The 22199-nt window shown below is 38.9% G+C and overlaps 2 protein-coding genes across 2 annotated transcripts in view; one reads left to right on the top strand and one right to left on the bottom strand.

Moving 5' to 3' along the window:
- Nucleotides 1-22199, bottom strand: part of LRRC19 (leucine rich repeat containing 19) — a 180265-nt gene that overhangs the window by 72851 nt on the left and 85215 nt on the right. The window contains exon 3 of the mRNA XM_060762465.2: nucleotides 7544-7662. The gene's annotated coding sequence lies outside the window, so the exon portion shown is untranslated. The remainder of the gene's footprint in view (nucleotides 1-7543; nucleotides 7663-22199) is intronic.
- TEK (TEK receptor tyrosine kinase) overlaps nucleotides 1-22199 on the top strand; it is a 47243-nt gene that overhangs the window by 9148 nt on the left and 15896 nt on the right. Inside the window, exons 2-12 of the mRNA XM_060762466.2 lie at nucleotides 1611-1922; nucleotides 7483-7593; nucleotides 8982-9134; nucleotides 10765-10896; nucleotides 12173-12313; nucleotides 13981-14115; nucleotides 15537-15691; nucleotides 16217-16370; nucleotides 17414-17569; nucleotides 19031-19165; nucleotides 21591-21884. Of these exons, the coding sequence (XP_060618449.2) occupies nucleotides 1611-1922; nucleotides 7483-7593; nucleotides 8982-9134; nucleotides 10765-10896; nucleotides 12173-12313; nucleotides 13981-14115; nucleotides 15537-15691; nucleotides 16217-16370; nucleotides 17414-17569; nucleotides 19031-19165; nucleotides 21591-21884 (1878 nt within the window). The remainder of the gene's footprint in view (nucleotides 1-1610; nucleotides 1923-7482; nucleotides 7594-8981; nucleotides 9135-10764; nucleotides 10897-12172; nucleotides 12314-13980; nucleotides 14116-15536; nucleotides 15692-16216; nucleotides 16371-17413; nucleotides 17570-19030; nucleotides 19166-21590; nucleotides 21885-22199) is intronic.

The following is a 22199-nucleotide window of genomic DNA, read 5'->3' as shown; positions in this document are numbered from 1 at the left end:
TAAACATGAGCCAACAATGTGACGTGGCGGCAAAAAAAGCCAATGGGATTTTGGCCTGCATCAATAGGAGCATAGTGTCTAGATCTAAGGAAGTAATGCTACCCCTCTATTCTGCTTTGGTTAGACCACACCTGGAATATTGTGTCCAATTCTGGGCGCCACAATTCAAGAGAGATATTGACAAGCTGGAATGTGTCCAGAGGAGGGCGACTAAAATGATCAAGGGTCTGGAGAACAAGCCCTATGAGGAGCGGCTTAGGGAACTGGGCATGTTTAGCCTGAAGAAGAGAAGGCTGAGAGGAGATATGATAGCCATGTATAAATATGTGAGAGGAAGCCACAGGGAGGAGGGAGCAAGCTTGTTTTCTGCTTCCTTGGAGACTAGGACGCGGAACAATGGCTTCAAACTACAAGAGAGGAGATTCCATCTGAACATTAGGAAGAACTTCCTGACTGTGAGAGCCATTCAGCAGTGGAACTCTCTGCCCCGGAGTGTGGTGGAGGCTCCTTCTTTGGAAGCTTTTAAACAGAGGCTGGATGGCCATTTGTCAGGGGTGATTTGAATGCAATATTCCTGCTTCTTGGCAGGGGGTTGGACTGGATGGCCCATGAGGTCTCTTCCAACTCTTTGATTCTATGATTCTATGATTCTATGATTTTGTATTTTGACATTTATAGATGCATATGTATTTTTGAACTTTATCCTTGCAATCAGACTTACGGTCATTATGGTTGGATCCTGCATAGTTTTACTGTTACTAAGAGAACTATACTTCAAGGCTGACCATCTAAGAGAGATGACCATCTAAACTATGTATCAAGACCTTAAAGATGGAAGAATCGCCACCTTCCAAGGCAGTTATTTCATGTCAAACAACTCTTACTGTCAATCAGTTTTTCCTAATGTTTAAGTGCTATTTCTATTTTGGTAACTTTAAGCTTTTGGTTTATTTTCTGCTCCCTGGACAGCAGAAAACAAGTTTTCTCCATCTATTACAAACATATCTTGCAGTATTTAATGATGGGTATGGTATCACCACTCCCAGACTTATCTTCAACCAGCTAAACATATTCAGTTTCTTAATCTGTTCCAGTCCTTTGATAACCAGGGTTTGGTTTCCAGTCCTTTGATAATCTTGGTCACCCAGTGTTGGACATGTTTTAGCTTGTCCATATCCTTCTTGAATTTTTGGGGCCCAGAACTGGGTATAGCATTCCTGGTGAAACCTGACCAAAGTAGAAAGGAGTGGTACCACTATTTCCCTTGATTATATTCCTTGACTTGTGGTTGTTTTGTTTTGTTTTTGATCCACCACATCACATTGTTGATTTTGGAAATATAAACATTCAGCACCTATCATTCATCAGTCAGAACTCCATATCAACATATATTTTATAGACATCACCTTCAAAGAAATGTACTTTTTGGAAATATGGTTAGTTCATATTAATGTATCTGCCTGGCCAATTTTCTTGTTACATACTCCTTGTTTCTTGACTTTTTCATATTCTTCCTTCCTCTTCTCTTTCTTTGTATTTCTGTTTAAACTGCCAGTAAAGATTTTAAAAAGGAAACAAAAAGAGTTAAACATTTTTTCTTTTCTTTGTAGGTGTCGTGGAAGCAACATTTGATTTAATACTGATAAATTCGCTCCCAACTGACGTTGATTCGGAGACTTCGTTGATCTGTATCACATCCAGATGGTGTTCCCTGGACTCAATCAAAATTGGCCGAGATTATGATGCCTTGATGAACCAGCATCCATCTCCCTTGACAGTAGTGGAAAATGAAACCAATGGAGTATCAAAGAAAGTAGTATGGCAAAGGGAAAAGTCTGGTGAAAGCATCGGAGTATACTACTGCGAAGGGAAATGCAGAGATAAAGTGAAGAGGATACATACAATGAAGATGCAACAGACAGGTACTTTTACTGTGTTAGCGGAAAACAGATATCAAGTTGGGAAACAGTCTTGTCCTCATTGAGGACAATGCTGTCAATGCCCATCAAAAGACTTTCTCTCTGCAAGAGTGAAAATGTTCTCTGCAATTTGTACAAGAAACCTTTGTGTCCAATAGGATATTGATGAAAACATGTAAATGTATTATTTATTTATTTACTGTATTTCTATTCTGCCCTTCTCAACCCGAAGGGGACTCAGAGAGGATCACAGAACACATATATGGCAAACATTCAATGCCGTTATACAATGACAAGACAGACAACTGTACATAGATAGAGGTATATAAGTTTTCCCCATCTTCGGCATGTTGGAGGCTGTGCTTAGTTCTGGCCACAGGGGGTGCTGTTGCCCTATTTTCCCTGCCAAAGAGCTTTGTTCGTAAACTTCCTCCTTGATTGAATTGACAGCATTTTTCTGGCATTTCCTTATGGATGCCTTAAAATACCTTCCTGCTTTTAAGCGGTACCTATTTATCTACAGTTTTTGAACTGTAGAAGCTGGGCAGAAGGCCAGGAGCTCACCATGACCTGGGCTTTGAACTGTCAACTGATATCTATAATAATTTGAACAATAAAAGTAATAGCTCATTTGGGAAAAATCATTCCCACAATTTGAACAAAGGGGTTTTCAGCAAAAAGAAAAACTTCAAAGATGTGCAAGGATTTGTCATCTCACCCAGTGGGAAGAAATACACTGTGATTTTTCATTTTTCTGTATTAAACGAGATAAGCGCAGATTTACATACCAAGTATCAAAGTCTTGCTTTTATCTTTACATAGAAAGAGATAAATAATTAAGCATGGATAGTAAGTAACCCTGATGGGATGGCATTATATCCAGGGTGTTTTGGGTGGAGCTTAAGGGCATCAATAGCTACTGCTTGGGACAGCATATATATCCACTAGCATCAAAGAAACCGTGCCTTGGCACACGATTTGCTCAAAAACAAGAGGGGGAAGGTAAAATGAAATAACACTTAATTCCTGCTCTTGGTTTCTCAGAATGAATTCCTAGGGTCCATCTACAATGTAAAATTAATGCACTGAGTTGCTGTGATTTTTCCAGGCTGTATGGCCATGTTCCAGAAGCATTCTGTCCTGACATTTTGCTCACATCTATGGCAGGCATCCTCAGGGGTTGAGGTCTGTCGGAAAGTGGGCAAATGGTGTTTATATATATCTGTGAAATGTCCAGGGTGGGAGAGAGAACCCTTGTCTGTCTGAAGTGTAAAATTAATGCAGTTTGACTCCACTTTAACTGCCATGACTCAAAACTATGAAATTCTGAGATTTTTAGTTTGGTGAAGCTCCACCACACTTTGGCAGAGTCTCCTTAATTATTGTTAAAAGGGAGGGATCATTATCAAAATAGATATTAAGGGGTACACATGCTCTCTATGATTTTCTCCCACAGTTGGATTTCCCCAGAGATGCCTCAGCAGCCAGTCTTATAAATCAAGTTCTTCTATGAGATCCAATTAATTGTCACAAAACAGAGCACATTAAATGCAATATGTGTTGATATGGAAAACTTGTGAGAGCACCCTTCCTATTGCATATAAAACATGGTCAGCATATGAAGTTTTATTCCTTGAGGATAAAGACAAAGTGAGGTTTCCTGTAGCTTTGTTTCCAGAAATTGATGGAATGGGAGTTGATCCTTATCTCAGTTTTGGCAACCAGAAAGCATATCTATGTGACCTATGCAAAACGAAGAGATTTGAAGTTGAACAGATTTGTTCTAAAACTTATTGCCATGGGGGATAAAGATAATTCCAAGATGCTTGGAAGTATTTCCGACAAATTATAGGATTACTAATTGCTTTGTTTCTATCTTACTTTGGAATGTTTATGGATGAAGCATCTGGCCACAAAGCAGATGTTGCATTGATGGTAATCAGGGGGGGGGGGGGGGGGGTTGTAAAAAGAAAAAAGAACACCAATCTGTCCTCCAATTTTTCAGTGCAGACAAGGCTTTCCTTGTTAAATTGTTAACAACAGTTAAGAGATTGTGTCTGTGAGTGAATGTCTATGACCAAAATAAAATCTCATCAGCATGTTGCTCTTTGAAGGGACCATTTCTGGAACTTTGTCACACATTCATCTTCTTCACACTACAGGCCTCTGTGTTAGATGTCAGAGGTCATGTTTCCATAGACATATCTTTGATCTGATTTCATTCATTCTAGCTAGGTTTTATTCCCTTCTTATCTTACATTTATTCTGTCTATTATCAATCTAATATATTATTATTATTATTATTATTATTGCAATATATGGAAGCATCCTAGACTACAGATAATATTTTCAAAAGTAGAAGGCTAGCCATTTTGAATGTTGCTATCATAGACTTTCATTTCATTTCATCCATTCATTCATTCATTGAATTTATATCCTGCTTTTCCCCCAGAAAAGAATTCTGCTAAAACAATTATTTTACAGAAGTTAAAAAAGTCAATTCAACATCTCTATTGTTAAAAACATGCTTAAAATAGTTAAATATATATTTCAAACATGTTTTCAATTATATCAGTAAACATTGATAGAATAAAGCATCTTTTAAAAAGCATATCTCTTAAATATGCACACAGCCATTCAGCACCAACAATTCCATATTACCTAAATAAAACATTTCCTCTACTAAGAAAAAGAAAACAGGGAGAAGGCCAGACAGACTTCCCATGGAAGGGAATCCACAATCATTGCCCTAAAGAAAAGAAAGTTGAGATACCAATGCCATAGCCCATTAGGGAATAGACACAATTCAGTGAAACAACACTTTTTCATACAAAGATGTACAGATATAGTGCTTGACATCTTTAATTCAATCCCAAAAAACAGGTTGGGTACATCGACAGTTCCTCATAGTTGTGGCTTCGGAGAGTTACTACGAGTCCACATAAATGAGAATGGCCTATATTCAGGGTAGGCAGTGGGTGCCTTATGGGATACATGCTGCCCTCCAAGATTGTTTTTGGGTCCCCCAGAAATAAAAATAATCTTTAAAAAAAACAGGATGTAAATAAGGTGACATGTAGACTTTTTGTTATTATAGAAGACCTGTCATGCATCTAAAATGGCCCAGTAACCCCTCCCCGATGAAAAAAATACCCCAAACACTGTTATAAAGTAATTGGGGGCAGATAGCTTTATACAACTAGGTATGCAATGGGACGGGAAGAGCACTTGTGGGGAGCGCCACGTCTGCAACACTTCCTGGGAGCCAGTGCACCTCTCCAGTGACTTTCACAGTGTTCCCTCCTCAAGAGTCTTATACATGCTCAAACTTAGTCTACGTTACATGTGTCAAATGTAGCCCGCCACGTCATTTTATGTGGTCCATGAGGCTTTCAAAGCCATGACAACATAGTTCCATCTATACAGTTTTATAATTAAAACCAGCCCTTTGAAGGCAACCATAAGGTTGATGTGGCCCTCAGCAAAAATGTGTTTGACACCCCTAGTCTTACAACCACATCGGACAGGGTTTTTTCGGTGGCATATGCCGGTTCAGCAATGGTTTAGCCACAGTGCTTGCTGGCTCCCATCCAACAACGCAATACTACTTCTGGCAGAGCTCCATGGCTAAACTATCAGAGAACCAGCGTATGCCTTCACAGCAACAACACAGGAAGCTTCCCATGTTGCACCAGTAACAATGGAGCGAAGCCAGGTAGCCAACACTTCCCCCTGTGGGATGGAGTTATTGGCGAGTTGGATGGGTTTTGAACACCCTCTGATGGGCACCACCAGATTTGCCATGATCTGTGGCGATTCCAATAGCCCATATGATAAGGTCACAAGTACACAAGGAATCTGGCATGCTATGAAGCAGCTTTCACTATTACCCAATAGTCCTTTTGAAATTCCTTCAAAATGCAAGTTGCTAATGGCATCTGGCAAACATAGAATGAAGGATGGGGTCTGCTTTTGGATATTCTCCAAGCTAAAGGAACTAGTTGTGGCTTGGAAAAACAGTGAACCTCCTGTTGAGTGTATGGACTTACTTGCGAGAACCTTGAGAAACCTTACGATCTGAGCCTAAGATGTTAATCACCATGTGATGTAAACAGTCCCTGTTGCAAAGCCCAGTTATTGTTTCTCTATGAATAGTGCATCCAGACCATTTGTAAACTAATGAATTACTCAAATATAGGCCATGAGCTAAAAATATGTTGGAACAAAGCCCACAGGAGAATGTGGATTCCTTTCCATTCTAACAATACTGTGAACTGAGGACTTTGTGGATAAACAAAACAAGTTTTCCCAAACCTAGCTGAGTTCTGCAAAGTATAGAGGGAATGCCAAAGAAGCAAATATATTGCAGTAAATATAGTTACTGGCATTTTGTTGTTGTTGTTGATTCAGTTGCACGCATACACACACTAATATATTATGCAGATTTCTGCAAAAATAACTAGGAAAATCATTTACCATAAATCAGGGTGATTAATTCCATATTATTATTGTTATTCTGCCATCCCTTTTATTCTTGTTTTACATGTTATTTCTGATTCCAGATTTGGATTGAGTTGCAGATATTTTAAAATTTTGATGGCATAAATCTGCATTTTTCCCTTAGTATCAGTGGCATCACTAGGACTGTGTGACACCAGGTGATACCATCAGAAAGGGTTCCATCAAATGTGGGTCTATGAAGATTTTGAGCAGTGTTTCAGTATATATTTTTCCAAATATATATATCCCTTTAGATAGATATAACCATACAAACATTTTTTTAAATCCAAATAAAAAATGCCTATAAAGCTAAAACCCTATGCTAATTTTCTTTTTGAACCATCTAATGTCCATGCACTCTGGTCAGAGCTGTCATTATTATTATTATTATTATTATTATTATTATTATTATTATCCAATTGTAGTGACACTTCAGACCACATGGGCTGGCCTGCATGAACTACAAGGACTAAAATCATATTATTGCAATTTTTTAAAGTAGTTGCTGATTTTGTTCTGGTGTTTTAGCTGCAATATTGTGGTCTGGGAAGAGGTTCATGGAGTGACACCATGCTTTAAGTACTGAGTGACACCAGCTTTAGTGACACCGCTGTTTAGCATCTCAAGAATGCCTCTTCCTTCTGTAGAGTTTATGGAAGTACAGTAGAGTCTTGCTTATCCAACATAAATGGACTGGCAGAATTTTGGGTAAGCGAAAATGTTGGATAATAAAGAGGGATTAAGGAAAAGCCTATTAAACATCAAATTACATTATAATTTTACAAATTAAGCACCAAACATCATATTTTACAACAAATCGACAGAAAAAGCAGTTCAGTACATGGTAACATTATGTACTAATTACTGTATTTATGAATTTAACATCAAAACATTGCAATGGATTGAAACAGCTGTGAATTTGGGTGGGAGGCAGACTGTGTTAGATAATACAGAACATTGGATGAGTGAAGGTTGGATAAGCGTGACTCTACTGTAATGTTTGTTGCAACTGATCCACATTGCATGTGTAATGTTTTTTTTTATTTTTCTTTCCAAATTGAAGCATCCTTCCTTCCAGTGTCCTTAACTATTACAGCAAACAAGAGGGATGATGTCAATATTACCTTTGTCAAAAAGGAAGTGAAGGAGGAGGATGCAGTCATCTACAAAAATGGTATCTATGTCCCCTTTTCTTTTGGTGAACACCAGTGCACCTGAGTTGATATTCTGTTTTCCGGTTCTGCTGTAGAAAGACACACAAATAACTTCTTGTAAAGGGCTTTGAAAATAGCATCACTTAAATCTGAGGACTCATTGGGTGAACTTAGAGGTTGTCTTGTAGAGAAGAGACTTCACACATTACTGTATTGTTTCTGACATAGCGCATTTCTAATATATATTAACCCCATAATGGGTTTTTTTTGAGGGGCTGAGAGTATGTGATTCAAGGTTATGCACTGGGTTTCTATGGGTAATCAGGGAATCAAACCCTGGTTTCCTAAAAAGACATAGTCCAGTGCTCTAATGACTACATCTCGCTGTCTCTCTTACCCGAATGATGATATTATTATTATTATTATTATTATTATTATTATTATTATTTACCATACTTGTATCCCGCCCTTTTCAACCCAGAAGAGGACTCAGGGCAGCCTTATAAAGGCAACAATCCAATGCACATACATCAACGAATAAACAAAACCTTTAAAACCAACCAATTAAAACATAACATGAAAACAACAGTTAAAATCAAATAATCCAGGTCATATTATAGGGCCAGCCCGGGAAGTCATTATGTTAATTTATAGTCTGTTATTGCACCACTCCCATTAGTGACCAAAAGCTGATCCCAGAGCTATATTTTTAGTTTTTCCCCAAATATAATAATAATAATAATAATAATAATAATAATAATAATAATAACTTTATTTGTATTCCGCCCTATCTCCCCAAGGGGACCCAGAGCTGATTCCAATATAACAATGCCAAACATTCAATGCCTACATAAAAGGCTAGGGGGGCGGGGGCCAATCTAATTTCACTGGGGAGGGAATTCCATAGATGAGGGGCCACCACTGAGAAGGCCCTGCCTCTCGTTTCCACCAGTCATGCTTGCGAAGGGGTGGGACCAAGAGCAGGGCTTCCCCTGATGATCTTGGCCTCTGATATAGTATTGCTGAGGGTCACCGGACATTTTGCTTAGCAGGAATAATGGCATCATCTACAACTCTCCTCAATTTTCCCTGTTCCTTCTGATTTTAGCTGCAATTCTCACATAACTTGAGACCAAATTTAATTTTCACAGCTGTACTAGAGGCATACCTCAGTTATGGAAGTGGATATGTTCCTGTACGTTTTTTTAAACAGAAAATTTGGTACAAGTGGCAAAAATCATATGTAGGTTCCCTATACTCCAAAGAAAGTTGAGCTCAACATGTTTCAGAAAGTTCACACCTTTGAGATAAAACAACCTTTTTTTGTGTTTGTGCTGTTTGTTTGTTTGTTGTTTGCATAAGTGAGCCTTTTCTGTTGTATTTTGATGTGCTCTTCTCTCCCCTTCAGGTACATTCATATACTCAGTCCTCAGACAGGAAGTTCCAAAACTACTAAAGTATTCCATCTCCCAGGTCTCAGTCCAGGATGCAGCCGTTTACTCTGCCAGATACATAGGAGGAAATCATTTTACAGCAGCCTATACCAGGCTGATTGTACGGAGTAAGGTTTGCTCTATTTCTTACATGGAAAGTAATTTCAAATAGAATTCTTTGTTGGGTATTCTTTATCCAAAATGGTTAGGAACATGAGTGTTCAGGAGTTTGGATTTTTTTTTCAGATTTTGGAATATTTGCAGATATATAATGAGATCTTGGAGACAGGACACAAGTCTAAATAGAAAAATCATTTATGTTTCATATACACCTTATACACATAGTTTGAAGTTAATTCTATAAATAATTTTGTACTTGAAATAAAGTTTATGTACATTTAACCATCGGAAAGCAAAGGTATTCGTAGCTCAGTCCCCCAAATGGACCATTATGGAGCATTTTAGATTTATTCTGCAGTTACATCACCATCTGGAAAATTCTGAGAGTGCCTTGGACCGGGAAAGAAAGCCCGGCTGCTCACTGGAGAGAAGGATATTAGAGGCAAAGATGAAGTACTTCAATCACATAATGAGAAGACAGGAAAGCTTAGAGAAGACAATGATGCTGGGGAACATGGGAGGAAAAGGGAAGAGGGGCCAAACAAGGGCAAGATGGCTGGATGGTATCCTTGAAGTGACTGGCTTGACCTTGAAGGAGCTGGGAGTGGTGACATCCGACAGGGAGCTCTGGCAACTCATGAGGTCACAAAGAGTCGGAAGTGACTGAATGAATAAACAATAAATCACCATCTACTCCACAGTTATGACCATTATTTAGACCATATTCTTTTCTTTCTTATTGCCCCTTCCTCCAGTGGGCCAAATTCAACAAGTCTTTGGGCACATCTGCACTGAGTACTTATCCCGAAGGGCCAACAAATCAGTTCCATGGTAGTTGAATAATGCATGTAGTTGATCTGAGTTAATGTGATCCAAAGCTACTTAAAGTGGCTCTGAACCATGTTAAATAAAGTTGGGGTTGCTCCAAATTCTTCCTCAAAATCCAGAGCAAACTTTGACTTTTTGCCCATATAAGCAGTTTGGCTGGTTCTTGCCCATGTTCCCTGGGCTTAAGCAGCTGGAGATATGCATTGACAGACTATCAGGACTTTGATTTGATGCTTCTGGCTGACCAGGATTTCCTCCTACCTCGGCAATGGTGCAGAGTGGTGATTTAAACAGAGCTGATCCAGCATTCACTATTCCGAATCAGCCCTAAAATAGTGGTATATTTAGTCACCCTTTGACAATTTAACCAGGTTGTGGAAAATCAACCTTTGATGAAAGCAGAAGCTGATTTCCCCCTCACTAATTTATTTATTTGTTTGTTTGTTTGTTTGTTTGTTTAGAGCTTTTATAACCCGGTCTTCTCGACCTCCGAAGAGGGACTCAGGCCGGCTAACAGCAGAAAAATCAACACAAATATAGTAAACACAATAGCATCATAATACATTAAAACAAAATACATTAAAATACAGATCATACAATATCATACAATTACAAAAGCCAGGTCGTCAGAATAAAATCACAAATTCATCAAATTTCAATAGCTTTTAAAATTGTCCTCTGTTTTTAATTGATCTGTGTGATATATTTTTATTTGCTGATGAATACTGTATGTTCTAGAGAAAAGTAGGGAACCAACTAAGAAAATAATCTGGGCCACTCACTAACTCTTATTTACACTTTTCCATCCAGGGTGTGAAGCTCAAAGATGGGGACCTGAATGTAGCTTTCACTGTCCAGACTGCAAGAATGCTGGTATCTGTCATGAAGATACTGGTGAATGCATTTGTCCACCAGGATTTATGGGGAAAACCTGTGAGAAAGGTAAAGAGAAAATATTGTTGTGCATGCATGCTTCATATGGATTACACATTGTCTGACTATTGTGATCAAAGGCAACATTTTCTGGGATATTTGTTTATTTCTGTTCAGTAAAAAAAAAAAAAACAACCTAATTTCAACATTCCTAGGATTCAGCCCTATTACATTCAATTAGACTTATTTCTGAGTAGAGTGCAGCATAAGAGAAATTAAAGAATCTTTTAAAATTAAAACTGTAGGGAGGAGAGAAGAAAAACTATTCTCGTTCCCACACTAGAACATTCATTACATGTTTGCCACAATTCTATAATATTTCCATGAAATATAAGTTCCACAGAGAATATTGAAAGTGTTATTTATTAATGAGTTATTTATTAATTGATTTTATTGCTGTATTATGTTGTCCGGGCTTGGCCCGCTGTAAGCCGCTCCGAGTCCCCAACGGGGAGATGGTGGCGGGGTAGAAATAAAGTTATTATTATTATTATTATTATTATTATTATTATTATTATTATGCTTTCAGATCCGTGGTTACCAAACTATGGTCCATGGACCACCAGTGGTCTGCAAAAACAAAAATATGGTCCGCAGCCTCACCATTACTATACTGTTGCCTCGAAACCGCACAGCAGCGAGAGCAACTGGTCTTGCGAAACCCTTTTCTAGTGCCAAGGCAACGGGGATGTCATGAGGGGAGAGGCTGACTACCCACGAAAGATTACTACTACCACATCAGCTCTAGATTTTTAAATATGGTTTTCTGTGGGTGAGCAGTTGGTGACTACTCGAAGGCATATTTTCTGTAACAGAAACTACAGCTGATGTGATCTATTCAATGCAATTTTCTAAATCAGCACCCCAAATAACCAAACCAAATCAAAAAACTGATTTGTGACCCTTTTGGTACTAATGTTGGAGAGTACCTGGTCAAAACAAAAAAAAAAGGTTGGGGACCAATGTTTTAGACCATAGGACATTTGCATCCTCGGAACACTTGGTTTATTCTATCTTGTAGTTTAATCACTTCTGGGTAAACATTTCTTGCAGCTTATGAAGACATACTAAATTGAGGGAAACATTTTATCATTTTCAAATCTGTACAATCTTATCATAGGCACCTTTTCATCAAACCTCACCAAGTTCCAATAGTTTGCGACATTTGTACTATAGCCTCTCTGAGGTGAACAAGTTTAGACTTGAATCACAGGATATTTAGAGGTGAATTATGGATATTTGGGAAAAAAGCATGAACCTGATGCATTTCTTTTACTCTGTGTAGCTTGTCCAGAAAATTCCTTTGGGAGAGCTTGCCAAGAGCGTTGTGAGGAAAAATCAGGTTGCAAATCATATGTGTTTTGCCTGCCTGACCCATATGGCTGTTCCTGTGCTTCAGGATGGAAGGGGCTCCATTGTGATGAAGGTAAAGTCAAAGGAGCAAAGCTTGTGTATGTATTAGGGTCGGATACAGAAAGAGCTGTTACATCCTACAGAAGAAAAACAACACACTAGACTAGCTTATTGATTCCAAATGAATTCCCACTCTGTATTTGTAGTATGAGACTGCCTCCATTTCTCTATCATTTACACAGCTTAATTTGAGGAAGCACATTAGATGAGACACAAGGGCTTTTACAAATGTGAAGGTGTTTTGTGCAATCATGATGTCAGTGTTATCTTGAATGTAACACCAGTTCAGGAGGAGAGGTGCAACATGTAGGCCTGCAGATGAAGCTGTAGAGTGCTGGTTTGTTCCCAGTTTAGAATGACCCCCTTATCCACACACTGGATATCCAAAGACTAAGTTATCCACTCCAAAAAAACTACTTCCCCCATACCACCTTTTAAGGTATGCTTCCCATCCATATATAGTTAAGATATAGGATTCATTATTATCAATGGTTTCCAGTATCCATATGGGTTTTATAGAATAGCCCAGAGCTTGAAAAGGTTGTTTTTCAAAATACTGTTGCAAAATTCTCCAGCTAGCATAAGGAATCTGAGAGTCATGATCCAAAAAGGTAGCTTTTCCAAAGCTTGTGGTAAAGGGTTGTGATGTACTTTAAAATTAGGGTGACAAGACAGAACAAAATCAATAGAAGTGCTAGAAATATATATTTATTTTATTTATTTATTTCATATACTTGTACCTCGCCCTTCTCACCCCCGAGGGAGGACTCAGGGCGGCCTTATAGCAAACACCATTCAGTGCCATCATAATGATAAGATATACACTTTGCCATTCACACTATGTCCAGGGCTTCTTAAACCTTTTCCTCTAGTGACCCCTTTTTGCAGGAGAAATTTTTGCATGACTCCAGGTATTTAGTCTTAAAAAATAGGTTTATATATCAAACATTTACTGATAATAAATTATGCATAAATTAATTTTAAAACAATTATTTGGTGAATATATAATTTTATCATGTATTAAAGATGAAAGCCAGTTGGCATACTAATGCGATAGGTATGCTTATTTATTTTTACATAAGGAAGTAAATATTGGCTGAATGTTTGATACTGCAAGACATAGAGCATCTTCTATATTTTTCATGCCATGCTGGAAATGCTTGGTTTGTAGCTTCAAGTGGCAGCTGAAGCATTTGCTACATCTGGTTACTAACAGGGTCATGTGGAGCCTCTGGTGATACAACGGATAAAACCCTTGATCCGGCAGGACTGCTGACTGAAAGGTTGGCGGTTTGAATCTGGGGATCGGGGTTAGCTCCCATCTGTCAGCTCCAGCTTCTTATGCAGGGACATAAACGTGCCAGAGGATGATAAAACAACCGGGTGTCCCCTGGGCAACATCCTTACAGACAGCCAATTCTCTCACACCAGAAGCAACTTGTAGTTTCTCAAGTCACTCCTGACCCAGAAAAAAAAATCAGGTTCATGAAAATGTCTTAAACAGCCACTAGGTGGCAACCTATTTAAACAGTTAATGACCTGCATATTCAGTTAGAGGACTCCAAATGGGGCTGCAACCCACAGTTTAAGAAGCTGTGGTTTAGTCAACTGCTTAATATCATTCACATTGACATCTTTCTGTAATGCTTCCTTATTCATTGTTATTCTGTGTTTTTGCAGCGTGTGAGCCTGGTTTCTATGGGCCCGACTGTAAACTCAAGTGTACCAACAACTGCAATAGCCGGGGAATATGTCACAGTGTTAAGGGATGTGTCTGTCAACTCAATTGGCATGGTCTGCAATGTGAAAAAGAAGGTAAAGCAAAGGTAACACTGTACTACAATAGAAGTCTTCATGTTTCATAAATTTATATCAAAGACTGGGTTCTCTTTGTTCCAGAAAAAATGATAGAATCATGGAATTCAGGGATTCACTGCCACCCAGCCTCAATAATAATAATAATAATAATAATAATAATAATAATAATAATAATAATGTGTTGGAAGAGACCCCTTGGGCCATCTAGTCCAACCCTCTTCTGCCTTTGTGCAGCAAAAGCACAATCTAAGCACCCCTGACAAATGGCCACCCAGCCTCAATATTATTAATAATATTAATACTAATAGAGAGTTGGAAGATAACCCTTGGGCCATCTAGTCCAACCCCCTTCTGCCTTTCCCTCCTCCCCTCTTGTACCACATGCACCTTCTTTGATGGTGGCAGCGGAGGAGGGAACCATGGTGGTAGGATTTGTCCACGGCCTCACTCTCCTCCACCCTTGCCCCACACGTGCCTGCAGAGGTGGCAGTAGAGGAAAGGCATGCGTGGGGCAAGGGAGAAGAGAAAAGCGTGCACCTCTTCCCCCTCCTCTCTTGTCCTTTGTGTGCCTTCCTCAGCGACAGCGGCAATGAAGGCAGGAAAAGTGTACGTGGGGCAAGGGAGGAGGGAAAGGTGCGTGCCTCTCCCTCCTCCCCCCTCGCTCCGTGCGCACCTTCCTCGGCAGCGTGGGAAGTGGAGGCAGAGGAGGGAGCTATGGTGGCGGGATTTGTTTACGGCCTCGCTCCCCCCGGGCTCAGAGGAAGGTAAGGCACGCGGGGGGCAAGGGAGAAGGAGAAGTGAGGGTCCTGGTGGGAAGGTGTGGGGAAAGGGCTCTTTTTTCAGCTCCACGCCTTCCTGCCAGGACCCTCATCTGAGGATAAGTCGAGGGGAGGTTTTTCAGCCTGAAAAAAGGGCTGAAAAACTCGGCTTATAGTCGAGTATATACAGTATTTAAGTTGTTTTCTCCATTTTGGTATAAGGAAATGAATAACTATTTACTTATTTATCGTATCAGGAGTGAACCACGAGTACAGTTATAATGTATTTTAAAAACACAACATTTAAAAACTTGGCATTATATTAAATGTCATTTGACCAGTAGCTAGCCACTGGTGTTGCTATAAGAAGGTCCTCCATTGTGCATGTGGTAGGGCTCCGGCTGCTTTGTAATAGGTGGTCTGTGGTTTACTCTTCTCCACATTTGCATATCATGGACTCCACTTTGTGAATAACTTAGCCATAAGAAAATGAGAACCCGAGCTCTGCTAATTTAGCTATCCCATTTTATAGGCTGTATCATTGCAAATATGATAGTCATTTCTTCAAAATGACCAGGAATGTAAAGCCAACTTTTGTATATATCAAGTGGAAAAGAACATTGTATGTTTTATGTTACCAATTCTTAAATATGTACACAGGTGAAGCAGATGAATCACCTCAGATCGAGAACTTGCCCAATGCTGTGGAGCTCAATTCTGGCATAGTTTTTAAATTGATCTGCGTTGTTACTGGCCGACCACTTCCTACGGAAAATGAAATCAAGTTGATAAAAAAAGATGGAACAGTTCTTAAGGTAAATTAGAGAACAAAAACACACTTTATAAAAAGATAAAATGAAAGGATACATTATAAGTAAGAATGGGAAATAATGAAAGAATATTTTACTGGTGAGATCCCCTGATGAATCCCCTGTTATCACTTATGGTATTTGGGGACTAACATTGCAAACCTTCTACTTATGGCTCCAAACTCCTTCCCATCTCTTCCAGAGTTGTCTGCCTAAGCCTTTTGGAAAGAATGAGAGACAGGAGTCATAAAATCATAGAGTTATAAGAGCCCACATGTGCCATTCAGTCCAACTCCCTCCCTTTCAGGGATACACAGTCAAAGCACTCCTGACAAATAGCCATCCACTCTCTGTTTGAAAACATCCAGAGGAGACACCACCACAATCTGAGGGCCTGTATACACTGATCATATATCTCAAATTCAACCAGAAATCATTCCTGGGCATCTACCATAGTTAATGTCCAGGGACTTCCGGTTCCTGATGTGGGGTAAAAACCTCTGATTTAATTGTTTTGTATTGTTGATTTAGCCTGTCACATTGACCAATCGAAGCAACCAGTCGGAAGCAAAGGAAGCAACATTTCAGGTTCAAAATGTCCAGCCTTCCGATTCTGGAATGTGGGTTTTCGTTGTTAAGACTGTAGCAGGCATGGTGGAAAAACCTTTCCAGGTCACAGTTAAAGGTAAATGTGCATTATTTGTTATTAGGTGAATGTTCTGAAATTCTTGATAGAACTAATCACATTACACCATGGCTTCTAAAATATCCAGGGCCCACCAAAAATATTACTCCACCCTGCTGCTTTCAAACTCTAGCACTACAATAACTTATATTAGCAAGAGGATGATCAACCCTGCAAGGCAACACCGTGTTGGGAATGTAGTTAGAGCAACCTGTTACAGTTGAAATGCTACTACACTTGTAATGTGCCATCCTCCCCAGTGCTTTGACCCTTCCTAGCAGTCCCCCCCCCCCCCCCGCCCTCGGATCCATACCTGCTACATTAATTTAGGTTTTTAAACTGTTTTTTAAATAACTGGTTCACTGGGGAGCTGTGTTTCCCCTTCCCAGGGCGCTTGTGCCCTGCTTTGTGCTGGTCAGTGATCGTAATAAAGTTTGGTTGTTGTATATCAACACTTAATCTTAAGAGAAGAATAGTCAATTTTGTGGGGGTAGAGGGTGGGTTGAAGGAGGAAAACCATTTCCCCCTGTTTTATTGTTATTGCCCCTACCCATGTCGCTGTCATGGACACAACCCTCGTTTATGATATGGGAAAGAGAGAGGGAGAATAACCAGCAAAAAATGGGGAAAATAGTTTTCCTCCTTCAACTCCCCCCCCCCCCCCCCAGCACATAAAATAGAGCATCCTTCTCTCTCTAGCACCCCCTTGTGGCCTCTGCCCAGATAATGGAATAGGGAGCTCATCCATGCTCTCCCTAGATTCGAACCTCTGATCTATCTGTCATCAGTCCTACCAGCACAAGGGTTTAACCCATTGTGCCACTGGGGCCTCCAGCAGAGGTATTTATTAAAGCAAAAGGAAAGAAATAGTAAATATTTGTTTGAGGTTTTTTTTTAACCCAGTAAATTGTGAATACACAGGTTTTGAAACTATGAATGAACTATGGATGTGTAATTTTGAGGTCATGCATTACTAAGTGTAATACCCAATTCCAGCTTTCATCACTGATGAGTTAAGTTTTAACTTCCCTCTTTCTTCCTAGTTATGCCTATGCCTCTGAAAGCTCCATCACTGATAGAGAGAGGACACAATTTTCTCATCATTAAAACAAATGCTGATTCATATTCTGGGGATGGGCCAATTGTAGCAGTCAAGCTTCTCTACAAACATGGCAAGGATTTGTGGCGCCCAGTGGATGGTAAGGATTGAACTTCATCACACTAGAGAATTAATCCATTTTAAATCTGGTTGCTGTCTCCTGCAGAATTCTGGGGTTTGTAGTTTAGGGAGGAGCCTTTAACAGCCTATACAGCTTTCAAGTAGAAGCCAAAGCCTGTGCCATGGCTGTTCTTTTTTCCAAGGAAATGTATAGATACACTAGGGGCACTTTTAATAAGTTTTTTAAAGCACATAAATAGCCTACAATTACCAGAATTCTTGATGAAAAAGCAAATTATTAAAATACTATGCATGGATAGATAGATATGTCAACAAATTGTTAAAATGGTATACATGGATGGATATGTCACTCTTAGTATGGTGGGATTATATGTTTGGAGTGTGGTGAGCTGGATGGCCATCTGTCAGGGTGTTGGACTAGATAGCCCATGTGGTCTCTTCCAACTCTATTATTCTATTGTTCTATGACATATTGTTGGTGTTTACCAAAATGCAACACTATGTAACACGATTTTTGTTCCTGGGTTATAAATGTCATTTACTAATGGGTTCTATCATAAAAATAAGGAAAAAGTTTATTAAATCACAAAACCAAAGTAGATTTGTTCTTAAGTTGAATTTGTATGCAATTCGGAACAGGTACGTTTTTAAAGTGTAAATCCAACCTATCTATCTATCTATGACTGTTCAGAAGATTTCCCCTCACTTTCTGTCCCTGTGATCATTGGATTTTGAAATGTTTGGCTTGTTGTGGAAACAAAGATTGGTGAGAAAGCTTCAGCTGAGACACCTTTTCCCCATGATAACTCTTTTAGGAGTGGATTTCCCTTTTGAGGGTAGATTTCTCTCACTCTATGTTCCCTCACCCCCATTTGTAATTATGAGTCATTTGTAAGTTGGATGTTTGTAACTCAGGGACTGCCTGTATGTGGTGAATTGGGGAGAAATATACCCTCAACCAAGGTAAATGCTGCATCTCTGCTAGGTTCTGTTGCCAGAGATATTGCTAGAGAACTTAAGATTAAAAATATTTTTTTCATGTCAAGAGTGATTTGAGAAACTGCAAGTTGCTTCTGGTGTGAGAGAATTAGCCAAGGACATTTCCCAGAGGACGCCTGGATGTTTTACCATCCTGTGGGAGGTTTTTCACATGTCCCCGCATGAGAAGCTGGAGCTGACAGATGGGAATTCACCCCACTCTCTAGATTCGAACTGTGACCTTTTGGTCAACAGTCTCACCGGCACAAGGGTTTAACCCATTGGGACACCAGGGGCTCCTATTTAAAATATAACGCATATAGAAAATATAGGCATCCCTGTTGTGTTGTTGGTAAGCAGATTTTACAGGCATTATGCTTTGAAAATGTATTTGAAGTGGAAGTCAAAAGACACAATTCTGTACAGATCTAAAATCACCTTCCTTACAGTTTTGCAGTGTGTGATTCATTTTTTTCTTTGTTTTCTGTCTTTTCAAATGCAGTAACTGGAGAGATCTGGAAGCTGAACAATCTGGAACCCAAAACAGAATACTCTCTCTGTGTCCGGCTGACTCGCAGAGGAGAGGGGGGAGAAGGACACCCGGGGCCAATAGCCAGCTTCACTACAGCTGCTGTTGGTATGTAGACCTTCCCGAAAAGAAGGCATGGCACCTCATCCTTTATTCCATTTGCATACTGGAAAGGATTTATCCAGTGATAGGTTGAATATATTGTTGCCATTAATGCTAGGTTTTATCATTAAACCATTAAAATGTCAAGAGATTTAGTACCAAAGAGTACACTGATACACTGCATATAATATCAGTTTGAGTACTTGGAGATTTTACCATGTAATAAATTAGGTTACATTAAATTACAATGCTTTACAAAAAAAAATCCTTGTTTCCATTTTACAAGCCTGTGCCCAAGTTTTTTCTCTGCACCTTTTGCCAGTGGAAGAATTAAGTATGATTTAATTCTGCCATAAAAACAAATCACTTTATTGTCTTTTCTTACTTGATTTTACTATATAAGCTGAGATTGGTTACCTAGTTAAGTATGCTTAACCAAGTAACATCTCTTTGTCTCAAGTTTGTTTTACCAGACAGAAGTTGCTGCCAGCAACAGAAGTCTGTCCTTCTACTGATTAGGACACAGTATACTGTTGTTTCCACCCCACTCCCACCAGTGAAACAATCAGAACCTGTCATGATTCCTTCCCAAATAAGGGACTGCTGGTTGTAGGAGGTTGGAAGTAACAGTCTGTTACACCCTGATAAATAGAACAGACCTGTGTTGCTTCCAGCTGCTTGTACTTGGTAAAACAGGACTGGGGGAATTTTATAATCATGGCAGTAGTGCCTGGCCATGACTAGGTAGGGACCATGAATAGGAATCAGTTCTCTGTGGTGGCCCCCCAGCTCTGGAATGCCCTCCCGAAAGAGATTAGATTAACCCCCACCCTTCAATCCTTCTGTTCGGACCTGAAAACATGAATGTTCAGACAGGCCTTTGACCTTGAGTAAGCAGAATGGGCCCATATGAAACACATGTGAATTGACAGCAGTTAGTTTTATCTACTGTTGTTTTAAAGTTATACTGTTTTGATTTTATGCTAACTTGTGTTGACAGTGGGTTGATGTTATAATTTTATGTGACTTGTTTTATACCTTTGTCTCATTTTTACCAGTTGTATGTTATATGCGCACCCTGAAATCCTTTGAAAGCCGCTCCGAGTCCCATTAGGGAGATAGTGGCGGGATATAAATAAAGTTGTTGTTGTTGTTGTTGTTGTTGTTAGATGTATAACTCTAGATTATGTATTCATATGTATCACGCTCATTATTTTTAGGAAGGAATTGAAAACTTGGCATTTAAAACAGGCTTTTGACAATGGCAAAATGTAAGAATACCCAATAATCATCTATTGGATTTTATGGCTTATTTTACCATAGCAATGGCTAGGATTTTTTAAATGTTGTTCACAGTGTTTTTATATAATAACTGTTTGTGGATAGTTGGTATTTTGCATTTGTTTTATCTTAATTTGATATGTTATATATTTTCTTCACATAATATATAATATATAATATATATGTTTCATTTCATGGTTGTAAGCTGCTCCAAGTAAAGTCCCTTTTTGGGAGACGGGTATAAATAAAGTTGTTGTTGTTGTTGTTGTTGTTGTTATTATTATTATTATTATTATTATTATTATTATGTTTATCCACTAAAAAGCATTAGCTATGTATTTTTGTTTATAGTATATAATATATTTTATTTCATGGTTGTAAGCCACTCCAAGTCACTTTTTGGGAGATGGGTATAAATAAAGTTATAATCATCATCATCATCATTAGTTTATCTACTAAAAAAGCATTAACTATGTATTTTATTTATATTATATAATATGTTTTATTTCATGGTTGTAAGCCGCTCCAAGTCCCTTTTGAGGAGATGGGTATAAATAAAGTTGTTGTTGTTATTATTATTATTATTATTATTATTATTATTAGTTTGTCTACTGAAAAAGCATTAACTATGAACAGGGATGTGAACCCTGCAAGCTCACCAAAAACCCATCTAGATCTCTAGCTTCTACTCAGATCCCTCATTTTATTCTCAACCCCACTTCTATCAAATCAAACCCTTGAAAATCTAAATAAAGGTCATATTGCTTCTTTAGATGTCCTGTTATTTTGCAAGAACAATAATGTATGAATAAGACAAGAATGCATTTTTTTCTGGAAGCCAGGATTAGACATTGCTCCCTGTCATGTGTGTGCTGTGTCACAAGTTTTGCTTTCTGCAATTTTAAAATAATGCATAGAAAGATCCTCACAAATTGGCTTTTTATTGACATGGCTAAGAGAGACTATCAACTGAGAAAAAGCAAATGTAGTAATATTGCTCTTGATTTCAGCAAGTAACACAATTACCAATGTAACTGCCTGTGAGGAGGGCATGCAATCTTAAAGCATTAGCTTGCACTATCTCATAGGGAAATCATTCTTTCATTTCAAAGTTCCAAGACACTGACAGCCTTTCTCAAAACTCTTGAAGGTCTTCCTCCACCTAAAGGCCTCACCCTTGCACCGAAAAGCACCACAGCTCTGACTTTATCATGGCAGCCAGTGGTTCAAAACTCAGATGATAACATCCACATTGAAGTCGAAAAGAGGAGTGCACTGGACATGAGTGGAGAGAATACCTTAACAATGCAACTGCCAAGCAACCAGTCCATTCTGGTCATTGAAAATTTGGAGCCCCGACACCACTACATGTGCAGAGTCCGTGTGAACAGCAAGACTAAAGGAGAATGGAGTGACTATCTATACGCATGGACCTTCAGTGACCGTACGTTAATAGGGTCAATTATAGAAATAATGGAGCAAATGTCAATAAGTAACCTTTTTTACATAGTCCATTTGAACACAGCTGCTTTGCCTATTTTCTGCTGTAGATTAAAAGGGTCTTCTTTAGTATGCTGAAGAAGAACATTCTTATTTCAAACCATTTTTGTTATGAATTTATAAATTAAGAGACATTTCTCCTTGATAACAAATACTTCAGAACCTGTTAGGATTGGGGCAATCTTTATAAATTTTTGTATTTGATGTCTTTGCTATGGCAGTCATGAGCCCTTTGTCATGTGTGCATGCAATCAGTTCT

Source organism: Anolis sagrei, chromosome 2 (genome assembly GCF_037176765.1).
Source record: "Anolis sagrei isolate rAnoSag1 chromosome 2, rAnoSag1.mat, whole genome shotgun sequence".
NCBI lineage: Eukaryota > Metazoa > Chordata > Lepidosauria > Squamata > Dactyloidae > Anolis > Anolis sagrei.
This window is presented reverse-complemented; position numbering and strand designations above follow the sequence as displayed.